The following is a 23465-nucleotide window of genomic DNA, read 5'->3' on the forward strand; positions in this document are numbered from 1 at the left end:
ATGACACATCCATGAAATCAACATAATTATAGATTTGATAACATATCAGGGCTCATTCTCGTAGTATCATTGTGCATCAGTGGCTCTCCTGTTGTTTTTGTTACAATAAAGGTTGTATTTTGCGTTAGATAAACACATTTGGTCCTGGTGCTATTGCATGTTAGTGTGCGAAATACATTATTTGCATATTATATTATGATAATTGGAGGAAAACATAGCTAAATTGCATCTTAAAAATAAATACAGTAAGTCATTTATACAGCACTCTGGAATGAATGTAATCGGTACCCTGGTGTGTGTGTGCGTGTGTATGGTCTCACCCTCCTCTGATGACCCTGATGGAGATGGTCTCCTGCAGTTCCCAAGGAGTGGCGTCGACCACATCACTGCGTACCTCGTACCTCTCTCCATGCATTCCTGGCCGGTCAAAGATATACATCTATACATGGGGAGGGCATACAAGGTCAGGTCACAATGAAGATGGAAAATGCAGGTGGTACAACCAAAGGGTAGATACAACAGAATATTTTATTGCAAGTTCTCTGGGTGGAGTTGAACAATGAGAAATTATGCAGGATGAGGCAGACACATTAACTCATGAAAGCTACTTGGCACCTCCATGAAGCTTTCATTATAAGTTCATGTACAGGAATAGAAGTGGAACAGTATGACAATATATTGAGTGTACATAGAATTTAAAAAGGCAGGCTAAAGGTAGTGTAAGTGATATGTTTTAGTTAAAATGTAATGGCTCTATATTCCAATAGTAATCATTGCTATAGACTCAAGAGTGTTTGTTTAGTAACAGGGTCTCCCTGTTTCTCAGCTCTTGAACAGAAAATGTATTTTCAGGTCGGGATACCAATGTTATCCAATGAGGAGACATAACCCCCAAAAGATATCTACAGTAATATCTATCTAATGCAGAGCTAGAAATATCACGTACACCCCCTTTAAGGTCACAGGTAAGGGTACAGTAATGACAATAACAATGATAAGCGAATGTAAGAAGTGAACCAGTACTGAAGGAAAAAGTTATCAAAACTACCAGAGCACCATCGCCCGAAGCATACTGTAAGCCACTAAGATAAATATTAGTCACAGCCTCAGGTCTGTATGCCTTACATCTAGAATATAGCATTCTGTAGTGTAGGCCATGCTGGTCTCAGCATGGGGTCCGGGGATCCCCAGGGGTCCTTAAGGGGGTTCCAGGGGTCCCAAGCTAAATTAATGATAGTAATGAACCAAATGGACCCCTTGTGGGCCTTTAACTCAGAGAGTGTACAAATGGAACCAAATGGACCCTTAAAATTGGTTCCATTTGTACACTGTCAGAGTTAAATTGACACAGGATTTTTACTGTGTGGATTTGGGTCCCAGAGGTGCAAATTGTATCATATAGGGGTCCGTGGCCTAATAATGCAAACTGGAACTGAAATGAAAAAGGTTGAGAATCACTAGTATATAACAACAGCACAGTTGTTGAAAATCTACATGAAAATACGTCCAGAGGCTAAAGAGTGTAACAAGTCTTGAATAAAGGATTACTTCACCCTGACTCATCTTAATCATTTTCTCTATCGGGGAAGAAAGCAAGTTTCACGTCTACGCATGAAACTCTGACACTGATTTACACAGAGGACAAAGTTCCAGTTTCAGCATGTTTTGGCTGCAGGGCGAGCCTAATGCAAATCATGTACACTGTACTGTATGTTATCTTATACGACGACGTCACCCATTTTCAACCTATCTTCATATCACTAATGCTCATTATAATATGGTAAAATGTTTGTCTGCAGTCTGTGTCTGAGAGGAAGGCTGTGGACAGTTCAGAAACCCGGCTACCAGTGACATCATCGATGGGGAATCCAAGCTAATAGAAACTTCAAGCTTTCTATTCCTGGAAAGTTAGCATGCTATAATAGAAGCCATTGTTCTCGCATTAATACAAAATAAAATAAAATATGTGAAATCTTGTTTGGAAAATAAAAACCCTGCCTAATGATGTAACTGGTAGGCCGGTTTCTGAACTGGCCACAGCCCTCCTCTGAGACACAGAGTGAGTAGACAAAAATGGTACCATTTTATCATGAGCATTAGTGAGGACCAATTATATGAAGATAGGTTGAAAATGGGTGAAGCCGTCCTTTAACCACTTGAATCCCAGTATGCCTATTCTGGGGAAACATTTGCATCTGGGGAAAGAGATTTGGTGCAGACGGAACAAAGGCCACCTAAAAACAACCAAAGGCCGACCAAAGTGCTGCACAGCATGAAAATTACAACACACAAGACCTCAAAGTTAAAACACAAAAAGCATCAAATACAGAAACAGAATTCAAAACAGGAACACAAATAGCTGAGGTTAAAAAGTGGGACCACCTTTCTGTGTGGAGTTTGCATGTTCTCCCCGTGTCTCCTAGGGTAGGTACCCTCACAAAAACATGCAGTAATCCTGGTCACTATACTGCCTCCCCCTGGCCAGCCGGGGCGCCTGATGGAGGGGAAAGGAACTCAGGGTTACGGATGTAACCCCGGTTTCTTTAGAATTCGGAGTAACATACTCACTATGGGATATCAGCGCCCCCTGGCGGTGATGCAGAGCTAAATAGCATAAACTCCCAGGCCATTCATTGGCTGAGAAGGGTATGTCACGTGTCCGGTAGACCGGAAGAGGTATAAAACCTCTTGCGTGACGTGGCTCATCCTCTTTAACAACCGCTCTCTGCATGCAGATGCACACAAACAGGGGTGTTAGGTGAGTATGTTACTCTGAATTCTAAAGAAACCGGGGTTACATCCGTAACCCTGAGTTTCTTGTCTAATTCTCCGTAACATACTCACTATGGGATACATAAACCCCCCTGGGGCTTATAGCCATACCGAATCTCAGGTCCGCACGCCCCCTAGCCATAAGGCCCCGTCCCCATGGACGTGACCTTCGGCCTCACGGGCGCCCCAGCCCTCCGGGCCGGGGTGCTGTATATAATTGAAAGAAAAGGACCCTGACAGACCAAGTCTGCCTATTCATCTAATGAACAGACACAAGTCTGACCCATAAGTGAAAACAAGGAAACAGGGCCTCCTCCCCTGGAAACCTACCAACGGTGGTTCCGAGGGGACTCAAGAGAAGGAAGGTAGAGAAGGGGAAAAAAGGCGGGTTACACAAAAAACCTGCCTAACCTCCCCTACCCTAACTAGAGACAGCCGCTATGTCCAGTACAGCGTGCGCCACTGACGCCGCTGCCACATCCAGGCTGTAGAAGGCCGCAAAAGTCGATGGAGACGACCAGTTTGCGGCCGCGCACACCTCCTGGACCGACATTTCCCTGGAGAGGGCCCAGGAAGTAGCCACGCCTCTAGTAGAGTGAGCCTTCAGTCCTTCTGGAACTGGAGCGCCACTACTGACGTAGGCCAGCCTAATGGCATCCAAACTCCATCTAGAAAGCGTCGCTTTAGTCACTGCCTTCCTCCGACCATCTGGGCCGAAGGAGACAAAAAGTTGCGACGACGACCGGCCGACCGCCGTCCTCTGGCAGTAGAGCTTCAACGCCCTCACTGGGCAGAGACAGTGCAGCCGCCTATCCTCTGCAGAAGCGAAAGGAGGCGGATGAAAAACATCAGCTCAACCGGTGTCTGGGTCACCATTCCGTTCTTGGGAACAAACGCCATGTTGGGCTTAACCAAACCCTGCTGTCGTCTCCCAAGAACCTCATGCACTCCGAACTTACTGAGAGCGCATGTATGTCGCTGACCCGTGTAGCTGTAGTGAAAACAACCACAAGAACCGTTTCGAGACTAACAATCTCCAGATGAAAAGGCTCGAACGGTGGGAGGCAAAGCGCCCCCAGCACCACCGCCAGGTCCCAGGCCGGGAACAGAGGCCTAGAGACCGGCCTGGCCCGCCTGGCACCGTTCATAAAACTACGCACCAGCGGATGTCGGCCAACCGTCATGTCATCGAAACCCACGTGACAAGCGGAAATGGCCGCCTGGTACACCTTAACCGTCGAGAAAACCAGACCTTGGTTCAATTTGTCCTGCAAGAACATGAGGATGCTGCGTACCGAGGCCCGGAAGGCCTCAACCGGCGGTGACTGACTCAGACACCATGACACGAACAGGTTCCACCTGTCGTCGTACGCAGACCTCGTGGAAAGGGCCCTCGCCCCCTGGATGGTAGCTACCACCTCAGGGGGCAGGCCATAAGAAGCCAAGGTCTCCCCCTCACGGGCCAAGCCCACCGGTCTAGGTCCTGAGGTTGCTTGTGGAAAATCCCGACCCCTGCCTGCCGTAGCAGATCTCTGATCGGGGGGAGGGCCCAGGGCTCGTTGTAGAGGAGAGGATTATTCCTAACCTCCACGCGCCCCACGCCAGTGCCACCAGTGGCACTGACAGTCCATGGAGTCTGACCCTCTCCAGGTTGAGAGGACCAACTCCAGTGACGGGGATGCATAAAGCAGTTCAGTCGGCCAACCTGGCCCAGATCTGGCTTGTTATCTCCGGAGGAGAGGCCAATCTGCGTACCAAAAAATGCCCCTGGACAACAGAGTCGCTCCGCTGTTCAGGAGGCCCGGTACCTGTGAGGCTCTGGTTGACGTAAGGCACGCGTCGCACCACAGCGTCAGATCGCCAGCTAGCCTGTCCAACACTGGAGAGGCCAGGCCTCCCTGCTTTTTGGCATAGCACACGGTCGCGGTGTTGTCGGTTCTGACCAGGACATGACAACCTCGAAACCCGAGCCTTGCAAAGTCTGACCGTCAGAAGAAGACCGTCATCAGCTCCAGGTAGTTGATGTGGGCCGTCTGTAGACTGGGACCCCACACCCCCCTGGCCGAGCGGCTCTCGTGGACGGCACCCCTCCTGTGAGGCTGGCGTCCGTGGTAATGACCTTCCGCGAGACCACAGCCCCCATTCTGACCCCTTGGACAGAAAGGCTGCATCTGACCACGATCTAAGCGTGTCCACGCACCGTGGGGATACCCGGACCTTCCGATAACCTCAGGTGGACGGGGCTCCAAGAGCCCACATCCACCTCCGGGGAAAAAAGGTCACATGTGGGGCTTGTCCAAACGAAACAGGTTTAAGGCCGAAGTCATGAGACCCGTCGCCTGCACGCATAGCCTGTATGTGACTTGTCGCCTCACGCGAGAAGACCATAGGCCGAAAAGCTGTCTATCCCGCCCGGGACAGACGCGCCGTGAGCCTGGTCTAGCCCAGCGAGATCCCCTATGAAGGTGGTCCGCTGAGACGGGACCAAGACGCTCGACGGACGGTGACGGTGAAAAAACCCCGCGACGTCAAGTGGGGAAACGGTCACGTCGGTGTGCCGCGCCACCTCCTGACCATGGTGGATAGAAAGGAACGTGGAAACAAGCATTGAAACAATGCTGGTCCACCCATCTCCTTAACGCACCGTCCGCAAAGAGGGTCACACACCAGTACAACCACAGTGTGTTGTTGTTGATCAGGGGAGCTGACCAGTACAACCACAGTGTGTCACTGATGTACTGAAAAACCCCTACACACACAGTGTACCACTGAAGTACCGGGATAGTAAACAGTTCCGGACTGCAAACTCTCCAACAAGCTGCCTCAGCAAGCGAGTTAGTAGGGGCTCTGATGTCACCCAGTGCGGACAACGCACACGTTTCCAACTGGACCGGTGATGTCGCCACGTGATCCAGCGGACCCGCACATGCGGGCCGTTAGAGACCGTGGAAGGGTAGCGGTGGTAGGTGGCCACCGTGGTGTTGCTTTAGCGGGGCTGGCTATGCGCTGCACCAAAAAACAACACTGCAATGTGTTGTTGTTAGTGAGGCCAGTTAGCCGCGAATCGAAGCAACAGCAGCCTGACTGGAGGTTATGCAAACCTAGCAGCTAACAAGCTAGTCAAGGCTAAATCACCATGAGCCAAGAAACGTTGAGATCCGTTTCCAAGGGAACCGTTTTTTTGTGTGTGTGTTGCCATGGGGACCAAAGACGCTACTACTGGTGCTAGCAGCGCTAACCCTGTGTGCGTTGCCATGGGGACCAGTGACGCTGCCACAGCGGCCAGCGGTGCTAACCCTGAGGTGACCGCTCGAGGCAGTAGAGGTACTAACGGTCCGGCCCGAGGACCCGGCGGGGTCACGTGACTGGTCACGGGGACCTTGCCTGACGTCAGCATCCGGTTTGTCCGCCAGCGCAGCCTGTCTGTTTCCATGGAAACCAACGGCGCTGTCACTGACAAACGGGGCCGGCCAAAACAAGCCTACCTTGGCCGTCGCCCTCTCGTCTGAGCCCAAAGGCTCCGGACGGAGCGTCGACAAAGTCGTTCTCCCCGTAGGGAGTGCTTTGTCGCTCGTTAGTGGCGAACGAGGCCTGTAGTCCGTGAGGCGGTACGGCAAAGGGGGCATCTGTCCCTCCAAAAAGGCGGAGACAGAGGTCCGCCCTTTGACCCAAGTATTCATTGAGACCCTTCAGATTCAGAATGGGTCGTACCCCCCCCCCCCTTCTTTTCCACCAGAAAATATTACGAATAGAAAACCAGTTGGTTCCGATTCATAGATAGTTCTCTGACTATGTTACTCTGAATTCTAAGGAAACCGGGGTTACAACGTAACCTCGAGTTTCTTGACAAATCCTTCGTAACATACTCACTATGGAGAGAGAGAGAACCCCCTCTCTCAGAGACATGGTTGCCTTATCCTCTGCATGAGAGGAACAACACCGTGTCTGATATAGGAGATTTTATGCATAAGAGCACGTGGAAAACACACCAATACAACCACAATGTGTTGTTGCGGATCAGGGGAGCTGACCAATACAAACACAGTGTGTCACTGCTGTACTGAAAAACCCCGTACACACACAGTGTAACGCTGATGTACTGGGATAGTAAACAGAAGTATCGGAAGTCATTCTTTAATAGCGCCCTTGCTCAAGAGGAAGGAGACTTCCCCCCTCAGAGTGACGGCTGCTAGACCCTTTGCATGGGAAAACAATACTTTTCTGTCATGGGGGGTTTTTGTGGAGAATTGCAGCCTGAAACCCTTTAGTATTGTGAGCAATACCTAAGGATTCGACTTGCAAACCTTCCATTGCTTCACACACCGAGCGAGTGGATTGGATGATGACGTCATCGGCCGCTCGGAGAGTGGGAGCGTTGCCATGGGGACCGTTGCCATGGGGACCAGTGACGCTGCCACTGCCGCCGGCGGTGCTAACCCTGAGGTGACCGCTCGAGGCAGTAGAGGTACTAACGGTCTGTCCCAAGGACCCCGCGGGGTCTACGTGACTAGCCACGGGGACCTTGCCTGACGTCAGCATCCGGTTTGTCCGTCACCGCAGCTTGTTCGTTCCCATGGGAACCAACAGCACTGCTACTTGGACAGACGCGACGCTGGACAGACGGGGCCGTGTGTGTGGCCCTCGTTTAGTAGCGCTGGTAAGCCCTGGCCAACGGAGGACTCGGAGGAGTCACGTGATTGGCCACGGGAAAAAACCCCGGCGTCAGAATTAAGCCCATAGATATATACAGTGAAAACTAGATCACACCACTGGATATATATATCTATGAGTAATCCTACCTTGGCCGTCGCCAGAGTGTAGAAAAGAGAGTAACGTCACGCTTTGATCTCGCCGCAAAGCGGGCCTCTATGGGCTATAGTTCCAACATTGGAACTATCTCATTGACGTAGACAGAGCACTTCCGCCTTCCATTCTCACAATGGGATCGACGCTACTGTCATTACTCTCTTCCTAACTTACTCTGGCCGCCGCCATCTTGTCTGAGCCCAAAGGCTCTGCACGGAGTGTCGACAAAGTCTTCCTCCTCTAGGAGGTGCTTTGTCGCCCTCCAGCGGCGAACGTGAGGCGGTACGGCCAAGGGGTCATGTCTGACCGAAGTACTTCCGGTTCACAGTGGTGCGTGGGCACTTCCTGTGGGACGGAAGGCAAAAACCGGCGTGACCCCATTCCACTGGCGCATTTGCGCCCTCTGGCGGACAGGGGTGATGTGGGTTTTTATATTACCTCCATATGATCCAAAAACATGCACAGATGTTATCCAACAATGTCTAGAACATCGGGACTCGGGTGTTCTAGACAGTGTGGGCTTATGTAATTGAGAACGTTGATACATTTATATTACATGCACAGATATTATCCCATCAATGTCTGGGATACCGGAGTTCGGGCATCACAGACATTATGGGCTTATATACAGAGAGCATTGGAGCAGAGAAGCCCGCGGTAGGGGACTCCACTGCTCCGCTGCTCTCAAGCCACGTGAAAGAACGAGATCGTTTGTAACATGTAACACATTTATTTCTTTGGCAGAAAAAAAATTGTACTTTTAAACATACATTCGTTTTCATTAAACATGGCCTTTTGGCAGTCGAGGAGCCGTCCATCTTGTCCATCGAGGCCTGTAAAGCCACGGTCCTCTTCCCCAGCACGGCCGGGGGGGAGGGGGGGGCTGAACCGGTCTGTGCACCGGTGAGAGTCTGCTAATGTGCTAATGTGCTTTATGTACTTGGAACATGAGTATGAAACAAGAGCAGGCACAGAAACAGTAAACAGCATGAACGTTTTAACATATTCTTATGACAAAAACAACATGTGTCCCAATGGCACCCGATGAGCCTGTCCAAGGTCTTCAGAAGCCCCCGAGGTTTGCTCGATACACAGAGTGAGAAGGCTAACAAGCTGGTGTTATCCTAGCGAGGCAAGCTAAGCTAGGACAACGCTGTTAATAACCTGTTGCATGGGTGTTAAGCCAACAAAAACACTGCCTGACTACGGCGACGTTAACCTAGCGAAGCAGCTAACGTAGCTAGTCTGGGCTAACTCACTCACGAGCTTCTGCCTCGTTCTCCCCTCGCCCATGCTGCCGTCGCCGGAGCCCCTTCGTTGTCTCCTGGCGACGCCCCGCTGGCCCGGTACGCTTGCTGTGGCAGCGGAGTAGACGGCTGGGAAGAGGGGGAGGAAGTGCCGCTAGGTAGTTGCACCTGGGTGGTTCCCCCAGACACGGTGCTAGCGGCTGCTGCAGTGCTGCGTAGCACGGCTTGTGTAGCAGCCTGGAGGTGCTGCGAGCGGTGGCTAACGCTGCTCGCAGCCGGGACTGCCGGAGGGCCCATTGTGGACTGTGAGCGCACATGGTGGGCCCCACCACCCACGTTCCCTGGGCCGGTGTCCATGCGGGGTGTTGCTGGATCCGCGACGACCGGGGACGAGACGTCGCTGCTTCCCGCAGCCAGGGCGCTGCCCTGGCTAAGCGGCTATCGAGGTGCAGCGTGGAGAACAGAGCGCAGTCCTCGCAGCATCCCGGTGCATCTTGGAAATGCCTCGGCCCTGTAGAGACCGAGGCACGAGATGCAGAAACCATGAGGGTCATCCCCGGCGATCATCAAGCGGCAGAGCAGCAATACGCAGGGACGTGGAACCTCCATCTCGAGCTAACCTGTTAGCTTTCAGCCGCAAGGCTAAGAGCGCGGAAAACTCAAAGGAGGAAAACTTGCTTTTAGCAGTAAAAGAAAGAAACAGAAGATAGCCGCGGGAGCGGAAATAATAAAACCTTTTTTTTTTTTTTTAATAGGAGGAAAACCCGTTGGTTAGTACAAGTACCACCGAGTGGGCTAAAGCTGGTTTCTGTCCTGATCAAAGTTACGTTTGTTATTATTAAGGTATGTCTTGTGCTGTTGCATCTGCCATGCAGAGAAGCGAAAGAGGATGAGCCACGTCACGCAAGAGGTTTTATACCTCTTCCGGTCTACCGGACACGTGATATACCCTTCTCAGCCAATGAATGGCCCGGGAGTTTATGGTAGGTAGCTCTGCATCATCGCCAGGGGGCGCTGATATCCCATAGTGAGTATGTTACGGAGAATTAGACAAGAAACTGGTTGGAATAACGTGTTCCTTCCACGCGCTACGTCCAACCAGGGAAACTCTCCCCTGTCAGGTGACAAGAAGGTCAGTTGGCTCTCATGCATTGAAGGAGGCATGAGCTCGGCCCTGGCCTCCCTAGGTTGGCAGAGGGAAGGTAGTGCCCAGGATTACATAGACAATTGGCACTGGGTGTAAAAAATAGGGTTACAAAATCGTGGGATAAAAATTTAGAATTAAAAAGTGGGACCACATGAAAAAGTGTCCAACCATGTCTCCATGAAGGCAGGAGCTTTTTAAAAGGCCAGGGAAAACAGAGTCTGTTTTTAAAAATATCCAAGGAGGCTGCAGACCTAATCGGTAGAGGTAGGCTGTTCCACAATTTTGGAGCAGCGACCGAAAAGGCACGGTCACCTTTTACCTTCAAGCGGGTGTGTGGGACTTTGACGGACTCAGTTTTACTGAGAATAGAGGGTTCAATTGGTTAAGATTCCCAACATTGGTAACGGGTGGAAAAGAGGTGAATGAAATCAATTGCATCTGGAGATAATAATGGAGGAAATCGCAGTCGGCGTCAGGTCATGGCTATCCTTTCGTTGGCCTGTTTCATAATCATTCTAAAAGGTGTGGAAAGTACTGTAATCAAAAGTAACTTAATTCATGCGAAGGACCCCGAAGCATGGAATAGTACTCTACAGGGAGATATCTGACCTAAATGCCAACTCTACCTGCAGGGACGTAGTGAAAGTCGTGTCTGGATTTGAGTGTAGTGCCACCCACGTAATTTAAATCTTGAACTGTATTAAATCAGTTTCAGCTATACTGCCCTGAGGCATGGAATATGACACACAGGGGAGGGTCCAATGTTGATCCTCTTAGCCTCCATGGATGCTTCGTTGCATGCAGGAGCAGGTCTGACCTTTAAAATAAACCGTCTGTCCATGTTCTCACAGGTAAATACAGCAGGCATTGTATAGCAGTCACAGCTGACATTCTTTGGTAATTATCTTCACCCCGTCTGTCTGTCTCTGTCCGCAGCTAATCTTGCACAATAATAGGTCGATCAGGGTCACACAGCGAATTCAGAGTCAAGGAACTCAATTCTCAATATTTTTCGAATCGATCAGCGACGACCATGTCATTTGTTTGAATTTATAAATCGTGGTGCAATCATCCCTCTAGGCTATGGGTTAGAAGTTCTGCTAGTAAAGTAAACTACAACACTTCTGTCCCTCCGGCTTATGGGATGTACAGGAATTTGCCAATCACAGACATGCAAATTTGCCCAGCCGACGTCAGATGTTACATCTGACGTCGGCACGAAACGAACAAAATTATATAGTACACATAATAATGGGTTGAAAACTCTGCTTTGAGTGTCTGCCTGCCAACTCTCTCTCTCAGTGTGTATACTTGTATTACAGTGCTTGTGAGGGCCAAATGTGCCCACAAGTATAGCAGCATTTGTGTGTATACTTGTATTACTATGTGAGTGAGTGAGTGAGTGAGTGAGTGAGTGAGTGAGTGAGTGAGTGAGTGTGTGTGTGTGTGTGTGTGTGTGTGTGTGAGAATGATGAAAGAGCGTGTTGGTGCGGCCCCTCCCACCCAGGACCATTCCACTGACTGACGTGAAGCTGACAGCTATCAAACAGACCGTGGCGCCGCACCATCTCTCCCAAACCTAGATCTTCCTTGAATAAATATGACTTTAAAATATATTCTATATATATACACCGGTATATATCTTAAATATCAAACAAAGGTAAATATTATATAGTTAAAGGTAGGGTAAGTGATATTTTTTGGTTAAAACAAAAAGTATTTTGTTAAAAGGTTAAAATACTACAGTATATTCTGATAGTAATCATTGCTATAGAGTGTTTGTTCAGTAACAGATGTCTCCCTGTCTCTCCAGCTCTTTAATAAACAGAAAATACATTTTTCGGAGAAAGTACCCATTTTTAAGCTTAATTTGTATAGTGTTCCAGTTAAAATGTTGTCTGCTCATTTCTTAGTGTCATCACTTCCAATTTCACTTGTTTAATCTATATCCTGATTGAGTTCTCTGTCCTGGTTGGATAAAATTGGAAATGAAACAAACAAAAAAAACTACAAAATACATTTTCTGTTTTATAAAGAGCTGGAGAGACATGGAGACTCTTTATATGGACAGGACACTCTATAGTAACGAGCACTATCAGAACATAGACCCATTTTGCAATTATTTGAAACTTTGCAAATCACTTACACTACCTTTAATGACTAGTGAGTGAAATGTATAATCTGCCATAAAATGAAGATAAAAACCTGTTCCTAGCTGTGTGGGCAAAAATCTTTACCATTGACTCGCAATTTTAAGTTTCGCACATGCGTTGTTCACTCTTCAATGCAAGTGAACGGGGCCGCCGTGTGCGCAGGTTTGCAGCGCACACTAGCGCATAGATATCTATACACATAGATCTGCACTGACTGCTGCAGCTCAATCCAACTGGTAAGCTTCACTTTCTATGCCTGTTGTGTCTATGCTGACTGAGTTATGCCTCGACGCACGCCAGTATCGTCGATGTACAAGCCCACAACGCGTCGCAGAGGCAACTTGTTGTGTGTTTGTGGATCGGCGATTTCCGACGCACGATACAAGTGTAAACTGAGCTTATTGAGGCATGAAAATCACCACAACTCGCTGAGTTCTCAACCAATTTACACACGGTTTAAAACAAAACAACCTTTTGTCTGTTGTTATCACTGTGAATGGATATGAATCATATAATACAACAGTATTTTATTATTAGCCAAAAAGGTGTAGTACTTAATCTAAATGTTTGCTCATGCTATTAATTATGTCTGTCTTTCACAAATGAATGACTACTGCTAGAGCAGGGCCCATCAAAAGAAACTAGTGTGATAACAGATAATAGTACATGTTATTGTTGGCTTAATTTTTGGTGTAGCACTACCAGGGGAAAAATCCACCAGCCACCACTGCAGACAGCCTACGGCATAAAGTAAAGTCCTCCGTCAACACTCAACACAGGATCTCCGTCAAACCAGCTTAAAAAATCCACAAAACCCACATCATGTCAGACCATCAAAAGTCTTTCACACCACGCAAACAATGTGTTGGTGACAAACAAAACGTTAACAATAGTGTCCCTAGTCTGGGCATGTCATAATAGGCAAACATTCAGCAGACCTACAGGTTGCAACGTGTTGTGAGCTTGTAGATTGTAGAGCTTGTATTTTTGCTACTTGACAATGAACAATAAACAACAAAGTTTATACTGTAGGGAAAAAGGAGTGTTGATCCTGGAAGGAATTCTGCTGGCATAATGTCGGCAACAATACTATGATGTATTTTTCACAAAGTGGCCGAAAATTTGCTATGCCAATTGGACCCAAAGGAATATAGTTGTTCTACTAGTTCAAGGCACTAGTTGCAAAGGATTGCTTTCATGCCCATACAACCCCTCAGTGACAGATGCAGTAAAATGTGTTAATAGTTGTTTTCATGACCTTTATTAAGCCACTCAAATATGTCCATATAAAAAAAACAAATGACTCAAAGTGGTAATTTGCTCAGCATTCCTCAATTTGGGTGTGATGGACAGACAGACAGACTTGCCTCGTCTTGTCAGGGATTTGTACTCTACTAAGCACACCTTTTTAGTTCTTTGAGAGGTTTCGATTAATTGGGTAAATAAAATAAAGAGACAATAAATTGGCTGGATGGAGGTTTGACATCACAGTCCCTGTCAAGATTTGGCCTCATGTTGTCATGAGTCAGGTAACATCCAAATGATTAGATTGAGTAACCAGCGGTGTTTCCGCTAAGCAATTATTTGGCCGGCCACTGTGACCAGCAAGATTCTATTTTTCCGGACAGATGATAAATGAATCGCCATATTATATAATAAACTGTTTGCAGTTACGTGCATGTGCAATGAACTGATCATTACACCAACTGATCATTACACCTCGTTTATAGTTTTAATGCGCAGTAGCCTACATCATCATCAGCTTTTGTTTTGTTTTGTTACTGTTAGGTTCATGATGGTAAGAAACTTGAAGCTGCAATGTGTCACCAAGTTATTCCACACTTTGCTTGTTTAATTGTTTTGTTGGGTCTGTGTTGGTTCACTTCGTGTCGGAGTGCTCTTGAGTAAGACATTGAATGCTGAACTGCTCCTGATGAGGTGGCTCCTTGCATGATTGCCTCCACCGTTGGTGTGTGTGAATGGGTGATGCCTTGTAAAGCACTTTGGATAAAGGCGCTATAGAAATTCAGACCATTTTTGTAACATGTGTGAGGTTCAGTGAAAAGTGTTGTTGGATGTTTTGTGTTTAGACTCACCTTTCCAGGGCGAGGGTTGAGTTTTCCATGTTCCTTCTCCTTGGTGAGCTACACACAGAAAAGAAAGGAAAATGTCACCAAACTAAGCAAGCGATAAATATTTAATGCATGTTCTAGTTTGAAAATTGAAGAAGTGAAGCAAAAGGTTGTGAATGATAAATCATTATCAAACAAGAGAAACTAAAATATACACAGCTTTGGGGTCAAGACACCTTACTACACTAATGTCTCATCAAATCAACAAATATTACATTTATCAACTTATTTCAGACTGAAGAAGATATGATTGAAGATGACAGGGAATCACAAACTGTCTGAACATTGGATGTAATTAAGTCACGCTGCTCGACGGGTTCTGGAGACACAAGTGAGGGGAGGAGAGAGAAACTCATCCATTTTGACCTAACAACGATCTCTTTAAACAGAAGCAATGGCTTCTCGTACCTGCTCAACCTGTTAAACTTAAGCCCTGTTTTATACTTCGTCATAGGATGGTGTCGCACTGCAAAAATAGCCAATCTACAAGCTCACAACACGTCGCATAGTGAGTTTGTAGATCTGCAATTTTAGCTTTTTTTATCCGCCTATATTGACTACTGCTGATGCACGTGTGTTATGACAGTGTTTCATGGTATAATCACTATGTTAGGTCAGCCGAGTTGCACAGCAGGAAAGGTCAGCAGGCTTTCTGTGTGCTCATCCTTGAGGTTGGTTCAATAATTAATTAGACCGTTGTGGTACAGAATGTGGTTGAAATTTGACAAATACATCGAGCACACAGTTGATCCAATCTACTGTCACTCAGTGTGTGTGTGTGTGTCTGTGTCTGTGTGTGTGTGTGTGTGTGTGTGTGTGTGTGTGTGTGTGTGTGTGTGTGTGTGTGTGTGTTAGAGACCTCACTGAGGGTCTGATGACACATTGGTTGGAATTTTCGGATGTTTACCTGTGTGAGTTGGAATGTGCCCGCACCCTGTGACCAGTGTACTGATTTAAACGAGACTGTGTGTTTCATTGGTCTCAGATATCAGCCAGGCTCTGATCTCTGGGAGTTCTTTAGTCAACAGGTTATCTTCCATATCACCTTTCCCTACACTCTAAAAGAGACCAATTTGCAGAAATTGCCCCCCTTGCTTGTTTTTTTTCCTCCTCCTTTTCTAGATTGTTTTTATTCTGTACTATAGCACTTGAGGTTTGTTCAAATGTAAAGTGCAACACAAATGAAATGTATTATTATTATTAATCTAGTAGTTCAAAATAGCATCACAGCGTTCAAAGTTTGCCAAGACACTCCTGAGAGCCGATGTGTGAAGATACTACAGATCACTGAAAAAATTGTGTTGACCTTTCCAAACAGCAACACAACACCTTTTCACATTCTTTGGGAAAATGAGATGAGATGTTGAATAGGCCTCCTTTAGCCCATCGTACAACAGTATCATTGACTGGCTTGCATATCTGAATATACAGAATGCCATTGTGGTTCAAAGGCTTCGTTTCCACCACAGGACAACAACATGTAAATATACATAGGCCTACAGTATATAGAGAACAGTCAATTACATCCATAAATTTACCCCTAAATAAAACACATGCAATTCTCCTTTTTGCATCTCGTCTGCGATCATTTATATGCATATGGGTCGATTTTACTAAACAAATTGAGTTCAGTGTTGTTTAGAAAAAAAACAAATCCTACTTCACCCTGCAAGATTCAAGATTCAATAAAATTAAAAAAATTGTACTTGTGTATGAGTACATAAGAGTAAGATTATTTTGTTCTTGTTCATTTTCGAGAAAGTCATTCACTCAAAACTATCCATGAATATCAAAGTCTATAACCAGGTTAAGATGTGCAATAACAACAAAATGCAGCACGTCAAAGCCAGCATACCTGCACAATGGAGCTGCATAGCTATCGGCCATATATCATATACCATGCTGGGAGTACTATTACAACACATTGTTAGTCTTCCTACTTGACTTGTTATTTGGGCGGATGCAGCTTTTCTTTCTCACTTAACCACGGATAATACTGCCAATACTAAACAATGACTTTATTGCATCGTCTGAGATCTAAAGTCAACATTACTGGGTGCTCAGCATCCTTTGCGGGTATCTGTCATTTGTTTGTGGCAGCAGAACCTGATTCAAGTCGCTAAAAAGAGAATAGAGGAATCCTGACACGGCATAGTCCTCAGTCCTCACATGATTGCAACACTGTTTCTTTGTTGTCTCCGCCAGGCCGAAAGGCATGGCGAGAGAGTATGTTTTACCCCCTGTCCGTCCGTCCGTCCGTGTGTCCGTGTGTCCATCTGTCTGCGAGCAGCTAATCTCCGGCACCGTTGGCCCGCTCTCTGCGAAACTGTGCACACACACTCCCTGGATGCCAATTCAGAACCTCTGCCCCACATTTTTCACATGGGCCTGTTATAGCGCCACCAGGAGGCCGATTTGTGCAAAACACATTTTTGGATATTACTCATACAGATTTTATCCAAACATCACGCAAATCGGTACACAGTATCTCTATAGTCATGTGATCAACACGGATCTGTCTGATTTTCCATTTTCCATCTTGATTGGCTAAAAATGGCTTCCAAAGTTTGCAGGAGTGCTCCGTTTTTAACAAAATGCCTCAAATCATGAACACAGCATGCAATTCCAGTGAAATTTTGCACGCATATTTCCACTATGCCGAGGAATAAATGCCACTTGAATATTTTAGAATCAGCCTCATGGTGGCGCTATAACAGGCCGATTCGTGTTTTTACCTATAACTGCACCGATCTGTGTAAAACTTTGTATGCACATTCCCTAGAGGTCAAGGAAAAACCTTTGCCCTGCATTTTTAACATCTGCCTTTTATAGCGCCACCAGGAGGCCGACTTATGTAAAACAATTCTTTTTATATCATTCTTTCCGATTTTATCCAAATTTCAAGCAAATCGGTACACATGATCTCTATAGTCATGTGAACAATACGGATACGGATTTTTCATATTCCATCCTGATTGGCTAAGATTGACATCTAAAGTTTGCAGTAGTGGCTTGTTTTGAACACAATGCCGCAAATCATGAACGCAGCGTCCTATTGCGGTCAAACTTTGCACGCACATTCACACTATGTTGAGGAACAAATGCCACCCTTTTAACATTGGCCTGTTATAGCGCCACCAGCAAGTCTAATTTAGCAAACTTTTTTTTTTTAACAGAACGCCTCAAATCATGAATGCAGTGTCCAATTGCCGTGCCAGGCCTAAGAAGAAAGCGCCACCAGGAGGCACCAATAACCTACTTGACCTGGCGGAGACTTGTGCTCCGAGGAGCACTTTTTCTAGTTTTCTTTGTTTCTGGTCATTTTCAGAACCATGGTAAATGTGTCTAGTTGACTGAATCTAGGCGAGGATTATGGGTATTTGTCTGTAAAAGTCACAAGCTCCTGCCAAGATGCCATTGACTGGTGTGAGTTGTGTGGCTGGTAAGCCAGCCTGAATATAGCTTGAATCCAATGTATTGTTTCAGAGACAGAGATAACGGCAAATAAATATAATTAGAGAAGCTGTGGGTGAAATCAAAACACCAACAAGCACATGTCCTTACAAGTGAACTGTGAGAAACCGGTTCCATACAGTATAATCTTTGCAATCCAACGTTCATGTCTTAAGTGCTGTGGATTAAATTACTGAACATCCAGACCATTAGACGCTGGCAGAGAAGACCACATTGAGAAAAAAACACTGTTGCTAGGATGTGTGTTATATCAGTGGGTCATAAAAGAGAACTTACCAGGGGCAAATCAATACACAAATACAACGTGGAGATACTCTTCATAATTAGTCATATCTAACAATGTTACAGTATACACGTGTTATACACATGTTGAACAGCTGTTGAAGAGGATCGATTTCTTCACTGTGTCTTTAGGCAAATTTACATTTAGCCTAAAGTCATTTGAACAAAACAACATTTTTGCCAAGGGACACACAAAGTATAAATGAGCTTTTACCCTTCAGCCATGTGCTACACAATTCACTTTCTCCGTTTGATTTGATTTCTCTACTTCAAGCACTGTCATGCTCATGACTTTTCTTCTTTCTTCTTTCCCCTCTCTGATGTCACTTTTGGTCCCTGAGGAACTACTAATAATACCCATACTCACCCATACTCCCTGCTTTACTAAATCAATCTATCTATCCATCTATCCATCCATCCATCCATCCATCCATCCATCCTCATTTCTGATAGAAAATGGTTGAATTCAATGAAACCTCATGCAGGCTCACACACATATACTGTATGCAAATCCACATGAAAGCATATTTTTGACATCCCTTCCCTCCCTGCAGGCTGCAGCTGGCCACTTCATAAGGCTGTTCGTGCATGCAGTTAAGAGAACATGCAGTCTCAGCAAATCTCTGATTCAAAATATGCACCGACACGTTGGTGACAGATGGGAGATCCAAAATGAGACTCTCTGGGGCACTGGGGCAGAGAAAAGGAAGAGTTAATCTCTTTCTTCATCCTCTCTTATCCCATTCAATCCGGGGACGCATCTGTGTCATTTTAGATTTCTTTGGGCTATTCAAAAATAGCAGATATACAAGCTCATAGCGCCGCACCGAGTGCCGCGCTATGAGCTTGTAGATCAGCTATTTTTGAAAAATTTTGAAAATGTGTGAAAATCGTTTGAAGGGAACATTTGTAACTCAAATCTTTGCCTCTGGGGGGATTCTACACATGTCTTCTAAATCCTAACAGTTTTTTGAAAAATAATTATGTTTTGGCCGCGGACCCCCATCTCAAAATATGTTGTTCCAGGGACCCCCAGAAGTTGTAACAGAGTTAAAAATGTTCGCTTTAGAAAAATATATATTCAAAGATTTGCACACATTTAAAAAAAAATAGCAGATCTACGCTATCTATCTAAGCTCATAGCGCAGCACTTGGTGCCGCTGCTATTTTTGAATAGCCCAAAGAAATCTAAAATGACAGAGATGCGTCCCCGGATTGAATGGGTTATTATCATTACCTCCTCAACCTCAACCTGCCCACGATTCACCCTGTCGATGTTGTTCTCATCAAATATCAAACGAACAGCAGGAGGGAAGTGAAGGTAAATACAAAAGGCGGGGCGTGTCTCTCTCTGTCTCTGCAGGACCAGACAGATAGCTGGGATGGGCAGGGATCTCAACAGAAACTTAGAAAATAACAGAGGAGAAAAAAAGTGTCAAGCTGTGATTTATAGATTCCTAATGCTTGCCAGGAGGGTTTTAGTGTGCCGAGGCGCTAATCCGCCTCCTAATAGTTTGGGAAGAGGAGGTGCAATGTAAAGTCCCATTGAGTATACAAGGGAGCACGCACGCACACGCACACACACACACACACACACACACACACACACACACACACTAAACATCCTGTCAAAATGTTCTGCTTCTATTCTCTCATGTCATATCTGAAAACTGACTCCTCTATTTTAACTTTTCTTTCCTCTCTGCTGACAAAGCGGAAGAAGGATAAAGCAATAAAAGTCAACCCAACTAAGACTATTGTGATAACAAAGTCAAATATACTTTACTCTTAGAGATAAGAGGCCAGCAGTTCAGCTGCAAACAGCATTGAGTCTAAGCTTAAACTGTGGTAAGTGTTCTGATGCCTTGGCATTGGGATATAAGTCTGAATTTAAAGTTCCACTGGTTTCATATAGCAGTGTAAAGCAAGTGTACAGACAGTATGACTTACAAAAAGTCTTTGCATAAAGTTTTTCTCTAATTATTGTTACAAAGCTTTTCAACACGACACCATTTTAACACGTATTAACATACAGTCAATGTAACTATAAATATTTATATTATGATTACTACAGCTACTGTTGTGGATAAAACAAATTAATTGAAGAAAACATGTCAATATGTATGTAAGTCTGAGGTTGTCTGTATTTAACCACAGAAAGTGTTGACTCATTCTGAGACAGAATAAAAAGTAGTTAGAGTAAAGATATTTAGCTTACATACTTAGAGAAAGAGTTCCAAGTATTATTGAGAAAGACTAACAAAAAACTTCTGGGAAGTTCCAAGAGACGTCCATCATAAGAGACTAATCGTACACAAGAGACAGATGAACTACCGTATTTGCAATGAACATAGCCACATGGCCTAGTAAGATGGTTAATCTTGCCTAATATTAAGAAATAGATGAAAAGACGGGGTGGCCGAGACCTATTGCCTACTGACAGAAGATGTGTGTTGTAATCTGGAGAATTCGACCATCGCTTGCTTATGCCATGCTACTTGTAACCTATAACTGCACATATAAACCTCTATATTGAAGATCCACGACCCACTGGCTTCATATCATTCTACCGGCGAATAGAGGTCCTGTCAATAGATATCTACTTCACTGCCAATATTAAAGCTACAACAATGGATTTTTTGTATTTTAGACATCCAACTGACCTTCTAATCATGTGCATAATTATGTGCAATGGTGTAATAAGCTTTAATTTTGAGAGTACAAGCACCTACTATAACAGCAAGTAACGGTAAGTAGTACATGAGTCAAATCCGACTTAGTTCGGATTCCCTGGTTATTCCTGCTGAACAGGCGCCCTGACGTTGGAGCGCTAGTCTCCGATGACATATTCCTGATCATTGCAAATGTCACATCACCTCCTATAGGGGACTTGACATTAACCATATTCACACGGCGGCCATTTTGCTCTTACATCATAATTGGGTGGTGGCAAAATCCACTCTAAACAGGTTCACATCAGAGAATCTATCTACTTTATGTATGGATAGCAACCTCTTGTGAGCTAAAGCTGGAAGATGCTTATGTGGAGCACTAGGTGACTGGGGTCAATTCAACATAAATACTCAGGAAAGATGTTGGTCTCACAAACCCTATTGTTCATTGTACAATTTTTCCTGAAAGAAATCTAACCCAGACTGAAACATTCTGGCCACAGGCAACATAGACATAGAGCATAATATATCCACTTGCTTTCCAGGGGTCCTGACTGATGTTGAGGTTCCTACACTGTAACATCTGCAGTGTTCATTTAACTCAGCGAGTGTACACATGTAAGCAAATGGACCCATAAGGGTTCATTCATTCGCTTACATTTGTACACTCTCAGAGTAAAATTAGCACAGAGGATTTTACAGTGCACCAGTGTCAATGAGTCACAGTCAGTAACATGAGCCCAAGACTAGCTGTGTGCTGTGACCTGAATGGAGTTGCTATCTGGGCCAGTGGATATCCGCCAGACTGCGACCGATGCCAGCAAATACCTCATGTGGCAGCAGTTTGTTAAAGCTTGACCAAACAACACTGTGCACACACACATGTTGTATCACAGCAATATAAATGTGGTTTACCAGTTTCAATAGTGGACACACCTTTGCCCACATGTACGCAAATATTATACATGCATACACATTCTGTGCGCATGCACATAGTATGTATGTATGTATGTATGTATGTATGTACATACGCACACTCTGTGCTCGCAGTGTGCTCGCTGTGTGTGTGCGTGCGTGCATGCGTGCGTGCGTGCGTGCGTGCGTGCGTGCGTGCGTGCGTGCGTGCGTGCGTGCGTGCGTGCGTGTGTTGAATTCAATCATATCCCTAGATAATGCAGGGAACATTTAATGTTCCTTGCTTTACAAAAAGTACATAGAGATCTGGCCTCATTACATGTCATGACGTCTCCACCCATCTCCCCTAAGGCACACCTGCATGTCTTGTGGTTGCACCGTCTTTATGGGAGCATTAGAAAACTGCACTGACAGCCTGGAATAGTCATTAGTCAATTTTGTATGGTGTCTATTAGGGCATGAAAAGGTTCTCAGAAGGCAGTTGACATCCAAGGTCATGTTCATTTTATAAAGAACAAGTTGTCCAAAGTGCTGTACAATGAATCACTTAAGTAAAGAAAAAGTACACATGAGATGCAAAATAAAGCCCAGCAGCTGCATTCTGAACTAACTGCAGAGGAAACGGAAGGAAATGAAGGCATGTCACAATCTCGTGACACAATCTTCAGATCCTTAGACCTTAGCAATGGTTCTAAGCTACTGTAGATGAAGCTCCCACTCACAACAGAGTTGATTTGTTTGTCAAATTTCTAGGAATCAAAGACGACGACTTTATTTGCATGAGTATGTAGATTTGAGGACACAGGACCTAGGTTGGTGGCTAAACCTTTGGTGGAGTCAGGAGGACCAATTATGATAACCTCCATCCTTCTCTCATTAAGCTTGAGGAAGGTTTTCGCCATCCAACCTTCCTCGAGGCGATCAAGGACACACTTGAGTGATTATCACTGGATTTCAGCGTAAGGTATAGCTGTATCATCATCATCAGAAAAAAATAACCTGGGGGGAGCATATAAACAGAAAATATAATAGGACCTACAATAGAACCTCGAGGTACTCATTATACACTTTAATGAGAGCTGACTTAGGGCTATGGTGTGGCAAAAGCTGGAAAAGCTGGGGGAAACATTTCCAGTACCTTAGGACCAAAACTGCTAGGTCTATGTGTGTTGGGATTATTAATAACATGTTGGACCACTGTATGTTTAAAACAAGATGGAACAAAGCCATTACTAGGTAGTTAATTATAAAAAAAATATATATACAAAATAAAAAAAGGTTTGAGTGGCATTTTTATGCATTATTTTAGATAGTTCAATGTTGAGAGAACACCAACGACAAAGAGAAATTAGAGTCATGACTCATGAGACAACACTGAGGTTGGATTTGAACCAAGGTCCTCAGAGCATATTGTGTGAGCACTACCTGGCTGAGCCACCAGATACCCCTGCCAGCTATTTATTATTGATATGATACTAGGCCCTATAGTACTGTCCAACACTTCTCTAAGGAGACACGAGGGAACAAGGTCTAAGGGGCAGGTAGTAGGCTTTATGTGTGAGACTTTATCTAGCAGATGATGAAGAGAGACAGGTTCACAATTCACATTTCCAAATACATCATTCCAAACATGTGGATCTCAACGGCGTTGCTCAATATGAATCTCAGACTTAATGTCTCACTTGTGGCTATGATGATGAAGAATAAGATAATAAGGTGATAATAAGCCTGATAAGACTCCATTATAAAATTAAAGTTCAATATTTCAAAAAGAAAAACATACAGTATGTGCAGTTTGCAAGATTAGCTCCGGGCACTCACACAGACAGACACTAGACTCATGCAGATGAGATGAGATGAGGAGA

General features: G+C 45.2%; 1 protein-coding gene across 4 annotated transcripts in view; it reads right to left on the minus strand.

Annotated features, from left to right (window-relative positions):
- crybg2 (crystallin beta-gamma domain containing 2) overlaps positions 1–23465 on the minus strand; it is a 79454-nt gene that overhangs the window by 12751 nt on the left and 43238 nt on the right. For all 4 annotated transcript variants that reach the window (XM_080442865.1, XM_080442862.1, XM_080442863.1 and 1 more), the window contains exons 7-8: positions 14222–14269; positions 321–439 (exon numbers count right to left, since the gene is read on the minus strand). In XM_080442865.1, the coding sequence (XP_080298991.1) occupies positions 321–439; positions 14222–14269 (167 nt within the window). The remainder of the gene's footprint in view (positions 1–320; positions 440–14221; positions 14270–23465) is intronic.

Source organism: Gymnoscopelus braueri (genome assembly GCF_963280865.1).
Source record: "Gymnoscopelus braueri genome assembly, chromosome: 11".
NCBI classification, from domain to species: Eukaryota; Metazoa; Chordata; class Actinopteri; order Myctophiformes; family Myctophidae; genus Gymnoscopelus; species Gymnoscopelus braueri.